Consider the following 14208-nt stretch of genomic DNA (forward strand, 5'->3'; position numbering starts at 1 on the left):
GGACAAGCAGAATATTTTTTTTTACTGTGCAGCAGAAGAGAAAACTGGGACTCAAACTCTTGCCACCACTAACCTTTATACTCATTTCATTTGATATGAAAACTAATGTCAGACTCTGTAATGACCCACCCTGAAGGGGAAGGCAGCACCCTACTATTCCTCATTTACCTAGAAATCTGGTACCTTGCTGTCCTGGGTTGCAGTGTAGGATGTACACAAAGTATTTATTCTATCACCATCTCCATGAACTGTTGAAACCAGGTGGGCTAGTGTTTTCCCAAGCCCCTGCCTCTTCTGCTAATGGCCTTTGGGGTGTCTTCTGCTAATGGCCCATGAGTCACAGGTAACTCCCTCCAGGGGTTATCTCTGTTTAATGGGCCATCAAAGACCCATTTCACACTTCTCATACTATTGTGAGATGCTCTGCCCAGGGGGAGGAGCCAAGCATTCTCACCTGGATATAAGCTGGTATGTGGAACAGTGCAAGGGCACTTATCCACTGGATTCCCAGAGGACCAGAGCTCCCAGACCTTTCTACAGGATCACTGCTTCAGGAAGAGCACCTCACCTGGACTGCTTCCACCATCCTGCTCAGGTTGTATTCTGACTCTGTCAGTGATCCTTTGTGTTATTGCATTTATTTTATTTTACATTTACCTTTTTACCTTTCTTTTAATTAAATTATATCTCTGGCTTGGAGCCTCTCATTCATTTTGCTTTCAAACCACAACAGTCCATAAAGACAGGAGGTAACAGATATACTGTTAATAAGAATCTTTTTCTGTTTCTGTTTGGAATATAACTTTTTTGATGATAAGGCGTCTGAATGACACCAGAGTAATGAAAAAGCATAAGCTTAGAGAAAAGACTTGAAAATGGATAAATATAGTAAAATGGTTTTGGTGTTCTTTAGTTAAGCAAAGGAGAGCTGTTCTGGCTAAAAATGCAAATAAAATCATACTTCAGCTGGTAGTTCTGTAAACTGCTCAGAGTAAAGATATTTAGCCCTGAAATTTCAAGTTTCGTGGGATTTTCTCTCTGGACATATAACACTGCAGCAAAAAGAGCAAAAGTTTGAGCAATTAAGGATATAAAATAAGTCTCTGTGAGGGCTTTGGCTTGTTTTTAACCAATGAAAATCACTTTCAGCTGGCAGTATGTCAGCCTGTCTTACAGAGAAGCACCTGCTCTTCCCTAAAATGAGCGCTGTTCACGCATCACCACCACGCCACAGTTCAGTGGCCTCTCAAAACAGGTGCTGTGACTTCTAGCACAGCAAGACAAGTAAGCAGAACCAAAGAACACCCAAAATATCACCTAAAAATAAAAAGAGGAAATTCATTCGAGGGCTGCTGAGTCTAGAGGGGTTGTGTCTGTGCTCTGATGCACTCAAGTGAAGTTAGGAGGACCGTTCTGCAGGCTTGGCTCCAGGGGCCTGAGGGGTCCCTCGCAGGGAGAAAAGACAGAGCTGGTACCTCAATCCTTGCTGTGTCTTGCCATCTAGTGGCCTGCCAAAGCACCAGTCTTCGGTCTCACAGCTCACGTCTTTAAAACCCTCATCAGAAGGGAGGGAGGGTGCTGCACGCCCAGCAAAAAAGAACAGAGAGGCGGGTTCTGCCCCTGCACAGGCAAATCACCTCCGTCCTCCCCGCCCGCTCTCTTCTGTGCTTTCTTTCTTCCTTTCAGAGCATGGCCAGGTGGCAGAGGCTTTGGTCTCTCATTGTGACCTTGTCTAGGCTGGAGAGGGCTTTAAAGTTTTATCTTCAGTGTTTCCTGAATAACTGAAGTGGAAGACGGTGGAAACACAGCACGGATTTTTTTTGGTCCTTGGTGCTACTGGGCTGGGTGGAATAACACCCTCCAGGCTTGAACACCTTGATGTGGTCAGTTTGACTGCATGTGTGCTACCAGCCATTCCCCCATAGTGACAGATAAAACAGCAACAGCCAGATCAAATTCTGGCATACACTGGGCAAAAATTTCCTGGCCTTCCTTGGTATTTGGTATCTATCTGTTCTGTAACGCCCACTCTTTTTGTGAGATTTTACCATTGCTCAACTATTTGAGAATAACTATTAGATTAGGATGGTGAACTCAGATGTTGCTATCTGTTACAAGAGCAAATACAGGTGAGTGCACTGGTCTGACAATTCACTAAACCCCCCATCTGTGGGAACTGCACAAGTTGTTTTATATGTACACTTTTAGTATAATGAAAATATTTCAAGTGTAAACTTCAGAGTAATTTTTTTTTCCTGCAAGCAGATTCAGGTTATCAGGGGTTTTTTTAGTTAAAACATTTCCCAGAGGAAGTATGATGCTTTGACACATTCATCCAAAAATTCCCTGCAAGTAGAAAATGAAAGGCAATAGTATGCTTTGAAAGTCTGGTACTTTCCACCTTACCTTCCAGAGTAATCAGATAAAGTATAAACAGGAAATTACTTTGTCTTTTTTATTTAGATCCTTTCCCATCCCCCACACATAGAAAGTGGAGTGTATCTAACAGCAGTGGAGTGATTTCTCTGCCTGTATCAGAGTGCAGTAGGGCCAGGGTTGGCCAGTAGCAGCAGTGTCTGGCAGCCAGGACTTGTCCTACCTCTCAGCCAGGAGCAAGGCAGGCAGCAGACACTGGGAGCACCCCTCTGAGGATGGGGACAAAACATCAGCCCCCAGGTGGGGTGTGCTATCTATCTGCTCAAGCCACAGATGATTGATGTGCTCTTGGGGACATGGAGAGGATGTTCATTATTATGGACAAAATAAGGGCTTACTGGCTATGATCCCAGCAGCAGGCAGTGTTGATGTATTAGGTGCTATGCCCATCACCCATTTGTTGCAAAGTGCTCTGTCTACTTACAGTGGTTATTTTGGACAAAGGGGACAAGAGCCATCCCTCTCACCTACCAAGTGGCCGAGGTGGCTGTGGCTGCTGTAGTGTCCAGACAGATGGCGTAGACTCCTCAGCATTCATGAGCCTCTCCTAGGCTTCTGCCCTCTGTATATCTAGGAGCATGTTTGCAGATAGCTTTTACAGATTTTAGATAAGTTTTCTCCTAAACCCATGCTGGCTGGGCCTGAGACCCTGGCCATCCTGTAGGTGCTGCATGATGACACTCAAAATAAACTGTTCCATGATCTTGCCAGGTACTGAGGTCAGACTGACTGGTCTATAATTATTGGGATCCTCCCTCTCACCCTTTTTGTGAATGGGTGTCACATTGGCCATCTTCCTTGCCAGTGAGCCAAGACTGATTGTAAATGATGGAAAGTGGCTTTGCAAGCTCATCTGCCAGTTCCCTCACCACCCTGGGATGGATCCCATCTGGGCCCATAGATTTATGAGTATCCAAGCATCTCACCAGTTCTCTGACCACCTCCTCTTGGATAATGGGGGGACTGTTTTGTTCCCTGACACCATCAGTCAATCCAAGAGAACAGTTGTCTTGAGGGCAAGTTGTCTTCCCACTAAAAACTGAGGCAAAGAAGGCACTAAGCACTTCTGCCTTCTCCTCATCTGCAGTTGTTAAGTTCCCTCCCTTATCCAATAGAGAACAAAGGTTGGCCTTACCTTTCCTTTTACCATTAATATATTTGTAGAAATATTTTTTATTATCCTTTACAGGAGTCACCATTTTAAGTTCAAACTGAGCTTTGGCCTCCCTGATTTTTTTCCTACATGCTCTAGCAGCCCTCTTAAATACTTCCTGAGAGACCTGACCCTTCTTCCAAAAATGATACATCCTCTTTTATTCCTAAGTTCCTCCAAAACCTCCTTGCCCATCCAGGCTGGAGGTTTACCTCGTCAGCTTATCTTTCGGCACACAAGGACAGTCTGTTCCTGTGCCCTCAAAATCTCTGTTTTGAAGCATGCCCAGCTTTCCTGAACTCCTTTGTTTTTAAGGGCTGCTTCCCAAGGAACTCTCTGAAGAAGTCTCCTAAACAGACCAAAGCCTGCCCTCCGGAAGTCCAATATAAGAGTCTTATTGGTGTTCCTCCTGATTTCACCAAATATTGAGAACTCTGTCATTTCATCATCACTCTGCCCCAGTTGGCCTCCAACCACCACATCTCCCACCAGCCCATCTCTATTTGTGAACAACAGATCTAACAAAGTCCCTCCCCTGGTGGGCTCGCCCACCAGTTGCAACAAAAATTGTCATCCATGCACTCTAAAAATTTCCTGGACTGCCTCTTTTCTGCTGTATTAAGTTCCCAGCAGATGTCTGGGAGGTTGAAGTCACCTACAAGAACAAGGGCTGATGATCCTGAAACATTCTCCAGCTGCTTATAGAATAAGTTGTCCACCTCTTCTTCCTGGTTGGGTGGACAATAACAGACTCCCAGTAGGATATCAGCCTTGTTAGCTTTCCCCTTAATTCTTACCCATAGGCATTCAACTCCATCTTCATTAGTTTCAATACCTATGGCGTCAAAAGCCTTCTTAATATAAAGGGCCATCCGTCCAACTCTTCTCCCTTTCCTGTCTCTCCTGAAGAGCTTGTAGCCATCAAGTGCAGTGCTCCAGCTGTGTGAGTCATCCCACCATATTTCTGTAATAGCGACTACATCATAGCTTTGCTGTTACACCATGACCTCCAGCTCTCCCTGTTTGTTACCCATGCTACGTGCATTGGTGTACATGCACTTCAGCTGGGCTACTGACTTCACCCCTAACTCAGGCTTAGCACCCTTGGGTCTGCTTCCAGACAGCCCAGCTGCATTCCCTTCCCCCTTCAAACCTCGTTTAAAGCCCTCTCAGTGAGGTCTGCCAGCTCATGAGCTAAGAACCATCTGCCCTTAATGGACAGATGTATCCCATCCAATTCCAACACAACAAGTGCCATAAAAGTTGCCCCATGATCAAAGAATCCGAAATTTTGTTGATGACACCAACCCTTAAGCCACTTGTTAATGATGTGAGTTCTCCTATTTCTTTCATAATTTTTCTCCACCACCAAAGGGACTGAGCAGAACACTACCTGGGCCCCTGTCTTATTAACCACTTGACCCAGTGCCCTAAAGTCTCTCTTAATCGCCTTGACACTCCTCTTTTCGATCTCATCACTGCCAGCCTGGAGTATCAGCAGTGGGTAATAATCAGAGGGCTGAATCAGCCCAAGAAGTCTTTCAGTGATATTTTGTACTCAGGCCCCAAGGAGGCAGCAGAGTTCCCTGTGGGATGGGTCCGGGTGACATATGGTGCTATCTGCTCCCCTCAGAAGGGAGTCACCTACTATGATTACCCTTCTTTTCTTCTTGGTGTTAGAGGTGGAGATCCATCTTACAGATGAATCATAATTGGGAGGCTCACGGGGCAGATAATTTCCCTCTAAATCATCTGGCTGGCTCTCTAGATCCAGGGCCTCATACCTATGTATGTGCTGGGCCCTGACTTTTCCTCCCGTTTGTGCTGCTGTAGCTGCCCAGCCATAAAGGCAGCTGTGCCCCCCAAATGCCCTCAGCTACAAAACAGTGCCCTGTAAACTCCAAGAGTAGGGCTGCCTTAAAGCTGCTGGCTCTTCCTACTCAGCAGTACCTCAGCCTTTCCCTGGAGGGGTGCAGCAGGTGGGATGCTGACAGTGTCATGGGAGCAGAGTTGCTGGGGAAGGACTGTGGAGCAGGAGGGATGGGGGGATGTAGGGCAGGTGTATGGCTTCCTTAGTTGGACATGGAGATGGCACAGAGTCAGAAGCTCATCATGGAGAAGGGTCAGTCACTAGCAGGATGTCCTGGGGTGCAGGGAGGGGTCAGTGGGGCAGAGATCTCCCCTTGTTTCTCTGATTTCTCTGTTGTGACCCCACCACAACTCTGCTCATGCGTGGTCCCTCCTGCCAGGCCGCAAGTGCGACTCCAGCTTCCTTCTTCCGTCTTGTGTTCCCTTAAACATCCTGGGCAGCAAAAGCCATGACTGAAGCAACACCTCTGCTGAGCAGCAGTGCTGGTAGCCTGGCTCTTTGATCTCCTGCTGCAGAGGGTTTCTGTGCAGAAATGCTCTTGTGGGGGGCTTCAGGTGAGGAAAGTTGGTAACGGGCCCTTTCTTGCCCCCTTCCCCAGATGCTCAGATCACCACGATGCAGCAGCGGATGGATCGCTTGGCAAAGCTCAATGAGAAGCAAGCTGAAGACCAGCTGCAGCCAAGAAATGAAGAAGCTGAGGGAGAAGAACAAGAGGTAATCCTCCAGGAACATCCACTCCTTCTGCCTAGGTGGGAGCCTGTTGCTCCCACATCTCCAGACTCTGTGTTGTCTGTTGTTAACCCTGCCCTTAGAGGGGCAACATGTTGCGACGTGGGAGCGGACCTTCACAGAGGATGGTAGGCAGCAGCTTGGTGAAACATGGAAGGCTCTTTATAATCTGACTCCAAAAGCTTATATACATTTTGTACAGAGGGCCAAGACTGGCCCAAAAAGGTTACAACCTCCTGACCCCATTGGTCAATATGACCATCAGTCAAGTTCTCTCTCAGAGAACAAGAATGCAAAGCATACAGATAAATTCTAATAATACAATATTGTTTACATGAAGCAGCGTGAGAAGCTGCTGCAAAGACTCAAACACTTGAAACCAAGAAATGCAGGGACGACAGTCTGTCTCTTCCCTGAGCCGGGAGCACAGCCGGGCCTGCCAGCAGCTGCAGGCTGAGCAGGAGAAGGTGGCTGTGCTGGAGGCCCAGGCAGAGCAGCTGGCCCGCCTCCAGGCTGACCTGTCCAGCACTCAGGCATGGGCAAAGGAGAAGGAGAGCGAGGAGCAGAAGCTGAGGGCCGAGATTTCCGCCCTGCAGGAGAAGATGGCTGTGGCAGAGCAAGCGGCAGCCCAGCGCGTGGCCAAGCTGGAGGCGGAGGCCCAGAGGGCTGCTGAGGCACTGGAGGGAGTTTCCCAGCAGCTCTCCCAGGAGAAGCTCAAATCCAAGGAGTTGGAAGGCACCGCGGATCAGCTGCGGATTGCGGAGAAGGAGCTGGTGTCCCTCCGCTCTGCCGTGCAGGAGAAGGAGAGCTGGAAGGAGCAAGTGTCCCAGTGTGTCCAGGAGATGGAAAGGAAGAACGGCCTGATCGGCAGCCTGGAGCAGGACCTGGCCATCCTCCGCCGCCAGGTGATGGAGAAGGAAGGGGAGAGCAAGGAGCTGAAACGCCTGATCCTGGCCGAGTCGGAGAAGAGCAAGAAGCTGGAGGAGAGGCTGCGGGTGCTGCAGACAGAGATGGCCACCGCAGCCTCCCGAGCGTCCGAGAGGTGCTCGCTGATGAAGGTGGAGGTGCAGCGGTGCCAGGAGGAGATGGAGAAGCAGCGGATGACCATCGAGGCCCTGAAGAGGGACCGGCACAGCCAGAGCGAGCGGGAGGACGAGCTGCGGCAGGAGGCGAAGGTCTGCCAGGACAAGTGCCTGCAGAAGGAGCAGCTCGTGGCCGCCCTGCAGCAGGAGCTGGACGGCGCTCGGGCCGAGCGCGCCTCCCTGGAAAGCCAGCACCGCCAGGAGCTGGAGCAGAGGGCAAAAGCCGTGTCCGCGCTGCAGGCCGAGCTGGCGCAGGCCAGGCTGGAGGCGGCCGAGGCACCGGCGCTGCGGGAGCGGCTGGCGGAGCAGGACCGGGCCCTGCAGCGGCTGCAGGCCCAGGCGGCGGAGGCGGGGACGCAGCTGGCGGGGCTGCAACAGGCCAACGCTCGGCTGGCCAAGGAGAACCAGGGCCTCAGCAAGAGCCGCAGCCAAGGGCAGCAGCAGCTGGAGGCGGAGCTGGGCCAGGCCAGGGAGCGGCACCTGCAGGAGCTGGAGCAGCTGCGGGCGGCGTCGGAGAAGCTGGTGAGCAGCAGCAGGCAGGAGGCCAAGGAGGCGGTGCAGAAGCTGGAGGACCTGAGAAAGGAGTATGAGAGCAGCAAAGCGGCAGCCCTGGAAGAGAGGAAGAAACTCCTGGAAGCGAAGCAGAGACTGACAACTCAGGTGGGGGTTCCACTCCCACCTGAGCTTGGGGGGGGACCCTCTCTCCCCTGAAAGGCTGAAACAGCTCCCTGGAAAGAGGGTGCAGCCAGATGGGGGTCTGCCAGGTAACTTGCAGTTAATTTGTGACATGACAATAGGAAATGGTTTCAAGTTGTTCCTGGGGAGGCTTAGGTTGGATATTAGGAAAAAAATCCTTCCCTGAAAGGGTTGTCCAGCCAAGGCACAGTCTGCCCAGGGCAATGGTAGATCCCTGTCCCTGGAGGGATTTACCAGGCATATGGATGGGGCACCTGGGGGCATGGATTAGTGGTGGTCTTGGCAGTGCTGCAGGAATAGCTGAATCCATCTCAGTGGGCTTTTCCAACTCAAATTATTCCATGATTCTATGAAAAACAGCCTGTGTGCCAGCTGTGTACTACTCACCTCTACCTCTTGTGCTTGCAGGTGGAGCAGCTGGAGATAATCCAGAAGGACCAAACTAAGCAGGTAACACACACCAAGTGTTGGCTGCTCAGTGACAGTGCACAGTCCTCCCTGTTTGCCACTTCACACTGGAGCTGTTGCCTTTTTCCCCAAGCGGGAAATGAAACTCAAGATAATTTTAGTGAGGAGGTAATATAAAAGGGGATCTTTTTCTGAAGGCCTCCAGAGGTGGTTATGGAAGGGTGTCCATAAAAGCCCAAACCACCCCTCCCCACCTCCAGGGGTGAGTACATTTTATAGGTTTTAGGAAATTAGCATTATTGATAGAAGGCACCAGTTAGGAGGACAAGTGGTGATGCAATTCCCCCCCTGCCCAGGTCAAGCCCCTCCCCTGGAGCCTCCCTTTCAGCACTAGTTGTACTTTGCCCATGAGAATGTATCTCAAAGAGCTGTTCTTAGCCTTGGTTCCCAGGAGGAACCAGGATAGCGCAGAGCCTTGTACCTCCCAGGGCCTGGGGCTCCGGAATTTGTTTTGTCTTCTGCTTAAGGAAAGGCCATGGAAAAGTACTGGGAAAACTAATCACTAACACAGTAGACTACAGAGCTACAAATATATGTATGAAGAATACAGAGAACATATTAAAGAAAAAGGCAAAACCTAAACAGCATCATAGATACCAGATCAATCAGCTGCCAGCACTCCAAAAACGCCCTGTTCCTGATGGCCTGGTCAGCCTGCTGGTGCTACCCTCACCCCCTGTCTCTGCAGGACAGCCACCAGCTCTCAGTTGGACGTCTCAGGGGTGCCATCAGACAGTGAAGAGTCACTGCTGTCTCAGCAGCTGTCCCAGAGGAAATCATCCCTGGAGAGTCTCTACTTCACCCCCATCCTCCGTGAGGCGCCGTCACAGCTGGAGAGCAGCGCCAACTTCCCAGGCGACTTCTCGCTGGACTCCGGGTGCAAGATGCGCTCAGCCCAGCGCTGCACCACCATCAACATCACCATGACAGATGTGAGCAAGGGGGCCTGCTGGGGGATCAGGAGCAGCACTGCAGAGGGAACTGGAAAGCTGAATGTGACCTGTTGATGTGCGCTGGCAGCCTAAAGTCCAGCCATGTCCTCAGCTGATCCCCAGCACAGTGGGAAGCGGGGTGGGGATTGTGCCCCACTCTGGTGAGACCCCAGCTGCAGAGCTGCTTCCAGCTCTGGGACCTCCAACATCAGGACTACATGGAGCTGCTGGAGCAAGGACACAGGAAGTCGCACAGGTTTTCCAAGAGCTGAAGTGCCTCTGCTCTGGAGACAGGCTGAGAGAGTCGGGGGCATTCATTCTGGAGGAGAAGGCTCCAGGGAGATCTTAGAGCCCCTGCCAGCATCTAAAGAGGCTCCAGGGATCCGCCCTGCCCTCCTGCTACTCCCAGGGAAACTAAGGCAGCATTTTGAAATGGTTCTACTTGTAAATAAAGTGTATTTTTTAACTGCTCTGGGGGTCCTGGCTTCCTCCTCCTACAGTCCGCATGCACCACAACCCTTATCAGGGCTTGAGGGGAGGAAAATCATGACCTCCTCCTTATCCCATCACCACCCCTATGAACTACACAGGGTCTCCCATGGCAGGATGCTCACCCAGGCAACCTGCTGTAGCACCAAGCAGTCATAGTGCACATTTCCATCTTTCTTCTTTTTTCTCCTTTAGCTTATTCTTCTCCAGTATCAACTCCTGCCATTACAGTGCTTCAAACCCCACCAAACCTGGCCATGGGGTGGAAGCGCCTTCTCCATCCTCATACCAGCCTTGGCATAAATGTCCAGGGGCTGCAGTGTCTCTGCCCCCTGGAGCACTGCAGCTTCAGCCCTGGCGTGGTGACACAGGGTTTGTTCCCAGCTCTGCTGTCCTACTGCAGGCACTGGGGTGAGGACAGAGTGTCACCCTGGTGTCTCCCCACAGCTGCTGGCATGCTGCTCCACCTCTGCCAGGCCAAAGGGCAGCTGGCAAATGGGGCAGGACACCCAGGCATCAGGGGACAAGGCAGACCAGGCTGTGGTGGGGTCTTCTCCACACTGGGAGGCGTGTGCAGGGAGCAGATCCAGCAGGAAACAGCCTGTGGAAAGGGAAGGTGATGGGGTTGTCACAGACTCTCACTGGTGTTGGGATGATATGGGGTTTAGACTGACGCCCTCACTGATGACTCTCATGGCAGCCTGGGAATACACTGTGATGTCCCTCCAGTGCCAGGGCACCAGCAGGAGTGATGTATCCCAGCTACAGAACTGCCACCACTATCCCCATTTGCTGCTCAGTGTCCCCTGCCCACCAGAGGACAGCCCTGTCAGGCACTCACCTGAGCAGATGGGGCAGACACCTGTCTCCCCATCACCACTGGCCTGCCCCCTGTCCTTCCTCCTGACACGTTTCTCTCGAGGGCCACTGACTTGGGCTTTTCTTTTCACCCTGGGTGTCCTTGAGGTGGCAGCTGGAGCCCTGTAGAGAGGTCACATGCTGAAGGCATTCTATGTCACATTCTTCCCACCCAAAAGAGTGAAGGGCTGGGCCCAGAACTATCTAGGAAAGACTGAGAGCAGCAAACGGTCCTGGTGAGGGCAAGAGGAAGACAGTGACCCATAGGATTACCTGTCAACACGGCTGGGAGCACAGTGCCTGTCCAGCTGCCTGCAGGTGCTATGGGGGGCTGCAGGGACATCCAGTGCAGAGCCTGGGATAGAGCAGGCAGGAATTACAGAGACAGAGGACAGTTTGGGTTGGGAAAGATCTTAAAGCTCACCTTGCTCCAAGCCCCCCACCAGGGACACTTTCCACTAGACCAGGTGGCTCATCAAACTGGTCTCAGAACACTTCCAGGGATGTGACAGCCACAGCTGCCCTAGGCAACCTGTGCTGGTATTTTACCACCCTCACGGGGAAGAATTTCTTAGTAATATCCCATCTAACCCTCTCTTCTGTCAATTTGAAGCCATTGCCCCTTGTCTTATCGTCCCAGGCCATTGTCTCTCTCCAGTTCTTTTGGAGCCCCTTTAGGCAGTGGAAGAGGCTCCAAGTTCTCAGAACCTACTTGTCTCCAGGCTGAACAGCCCTGGGTATCCCAACCTGTCTCCACAGCAGAGGGGCTCAAGCCCTCAAGAGCATCTCCACGGCCTCTTCTAGACTCGTTCCAGTTCACAGAATCACAGAACGTGTATGTTGGAAGACACTTTCAAGATTATTGAGTCAAACCCAGCCCTAACACCTCAACTAAACCATAGCACCAAGTGCCACAGTTGCTCCACACCCTTCCAGTGCTGGGCGTCCCAGAGCTGGAGGCAGCTCTGCAGGTGGGGAGGTCTCACCTGAGCAAAGCAGAGGGGCAGAATTCCCCCTTGCCCTACTGCCCACAGTGTCTGGGGACCAGCCCAGGACACGGCTGTGCAGAGTCACCCACCTGGCACTGCGGGACCCCCCGCATTCTCGGCCGGCAGCTCTGGGTGATCCTCCAGGGTGCTGGTGTCAGCCCTGGGCCTCAGCGCCTGGTTCCGCGCTGCCAACAGCACCATCCGGGCAGAGCGGCTGAGCTGGCCCGGGCTACAGGCAGCCCCTTCCAGCTTCCACAGGTGGCTCCTCAGCTGCTCCTCCTCCTTGGATCTCCTGGGGATAGGGAGGGTCAGCCTCACCAGGGGAACAAGGCTGGTGGGAGCTGAGGTTCTGGGGTCCAAGGAAGCATCTCAAGAGTGGAGCCCCACTGGGCAAGGACAGGATGGGGTGGATACAGCAGGCAACTTACAAGGATGGTTCGGGAGAGAGAGTCTGGTGAGAGGCAGGGCTGGAGCACCAGGATCTGTCTGAGAGCTCAGCATCCTCCTGTGGGACAAGGAGAGGCCCCAGGCAATGGAGACAGGTATCTTGTGCCCACCACTCTGGGCACAATCACTAGCTCAGCCCAGCACGTACCTCCCGGGCTTCCCATGGGACACAAGTGGTGTCTGTAGAGGAGCAGCCCCTTCCTGCTGCCTCCCCATGGAGAGGGATAGATACATGGAGGTGTGAGAGACACTTACTGTATCCAGCAGGGGGCCAGGGGGGTCAGGCTCCTGCTCCTGTGGCGTGCGCAGGCGGATGAAGGAGAGCCCGAAGCGGCTGCACGGATTGAAGGGCTGGCTGCAGGTGAGCCGCACACGGTCCCACTTCTGACCCACTGCCAGCTCAGAGAAATCTGCTGTGGGGAAGAGCAGCTGGGGTGGATGGGGCACAGCACTGACCATGATCCCAACACCACTCCTAGCTCTGCTTGTTGCTGTGCCACCCAGGACATCTAAGGGATTATGGACACAAGAGAGGCTGGGGCAGGGAAGCAGAGCTGGTACAGCTTCCCTGAGGCCAGGAACAATCCTGATCCCTAGTCTACCTGTCCTCTTCTACCCTCCTATCAGCCACATCCTACTGCCAGCCCCATTCCACCACCATCTCCCTAATCAGCTCCATCCCACCACCAGGCCTATAGCTCTTCCCCATGCCTTTTTCCTTTGGATCAATCCTTACCTTCCTTAAACATCCGAACCCCGCAGCGATTCTGGTCCAGTTTCGAGTCAGCTGGTGTCATCAGTGTGACTGTGGGCACCAGGGTGAGATAGGGCTGATCACAGGGCCATGAGGAACGTCCAACCTCAATCTGCAGGAAGGCACAGCCGTGGTTCCCTGGGGAGCAGTGAGAAGGACAGGGGTGAGGGGGTTCAGAGCTGCTGACCCCATTGTGGGGCACGGCCCTGGCTGCTGCACAGGGGTGAGGGACAGGGAAGTACCAATGTCAATGTAGCCAATGGGACTGGCTCTCTCTAGCTGCAGCTCCACACTCAGCTGCCTCTTGCGATCCTTGGGGCAGCCAAGCCAGGGCTGTATGCCATCCTCACTCAGCAGGTTCTCTGCCGGGTACTTGGGGTCCTGCACACACAGCAGAGGCACAGAATCATGCACCAGTCCCTCCCTAAACACCTTCCCCTCCAGCTTGTTTTGGGCACAGGGGAGAAGTATGGAATTCCCTGGTAACCTACAGGAAACAACAGCCCATTTTGAGAGAGCAAGAATCACATGAATCGTTGCCCTTCAGCCTAACAAGGAGAGCTAGTACTACACCCTCTTCCAAGACCCCAGCAGTCAGAAGGATCACCCCCACACCCAGACCCCCAGAGGAAACCCCTAGGCACCTGGGAAGAGAAGGACACCACATAGCTGATTTTAACCGGAGCCATTCAGCATCCTTTGGAGACAACACTGTGCCAGAATATAACTTCCCTCTGGATCCCTCCAGGGCCTGGTGGGGAGAGAGGAGAGTCTCATGAGCTTGGGCATCTCCTGGCTCTGGAACTACTCAGCAACTCCCCAGTCCCATCCCACTGCCTCGGTGGCCCCCAGACTTGCCCCACCACCCCTCAGTTTACTGTCCCAGCAGTAACCCCCATATCTAACTCACAATCCCCCAGCCTCCCCAGCTCATCCCTCAGCCCCTACTCCCGCCCCATTCTGACACCCACATCCAGCCCACAAGCCCCAGCCCTATCCTCCATTACTTTCAAGTACTTACCCACAACTCTCTCCAGCTGCCCGGCCCGTGTTCCCAGACCCATAAGGTATCCTGCTATCGCTGTAGCCCCCTCAGCGCTCCCCCACTTTCCCAGCCCTACTAAACCCTTGGCTCTGCCCCATGGCCTCTCCGGGCCATTCCCCAGCCCAGCGCTTCACTCCACAGCCCCGGTCACAGTGATCCCAAATTTCCCGCCACCCGGATCACGTGACCCCCCCCTTCCCGGTACCCGCCGCTCTCCGGTTCCGGTTCCGGCCCCCGTCGCGGGCCGCCCGCGGTGCCTG

The 14208-nt window shown here is 52.8% G+C and overlaps 2 protein-coding genes across 2 annotated transcripts in view; one reads left to right on the forward strand and one right to left on the reverse strand.

Moving 5' to 3' along the window:
• Positions 1-6285, forward strand: part of CD200 (CD200 molecule) — a 44304-nt gene extending 38019 nt beyond the window's left edge. The window contains exon 8 of the mRNA XM_083882905.1: positions 6058-6285. The gene's annotated coding sequence lies outside the window, so the exon portion shown is untranslated. The remainder of the gene's footprint in view (positions 1-6057) is intronic.
• Positions 6286-9127: 2842 nt separating this feature from the next.
• On the reverse strand, positions 9128-14143 carry XNDC1N (XRCC1 N-terminal domain containing 1, N-terminal like). Its single transcript, XM_083855274.1, has 10 exons — positions 13925-14143; positions 13548-13654; positions 13146-13284; positions 12886-13041; positions 12405-12562; positions 12131-12207; positions 11792-11994; positions 10987-11068; positions 10697-10836; positions 9128-10456 (listed from the first exon to the last, which is right to left on the reverse strand). The coding sequence occupies exons 2-10, from the start codon at positions 13590-13592 to the stop codon at positions 10281-10283; spliced, it is 1176 nt and encodes a 391-aa protein (XP_083711400.1). The 5' UTR covers positions 13593-13654; positions 13925-14143; the 3' UTR covers positions 9128-10280.
• Between the last annotated feature and the right edge of the window lie 65 nt (positions 14144-14208).

This window comes from Zosterops lateralis (assembly GCF_965231275.1).
Source record: "Zosterops lateralis genome assembly, chromosome: 2".
NCBI classification, from domain to species: domain Eukaryota; kingdom Metazoa; phylum Chordata; class Aves; order Passeriformes; family Zosteropidae; genus Zosterops; species Zosterops lateralis.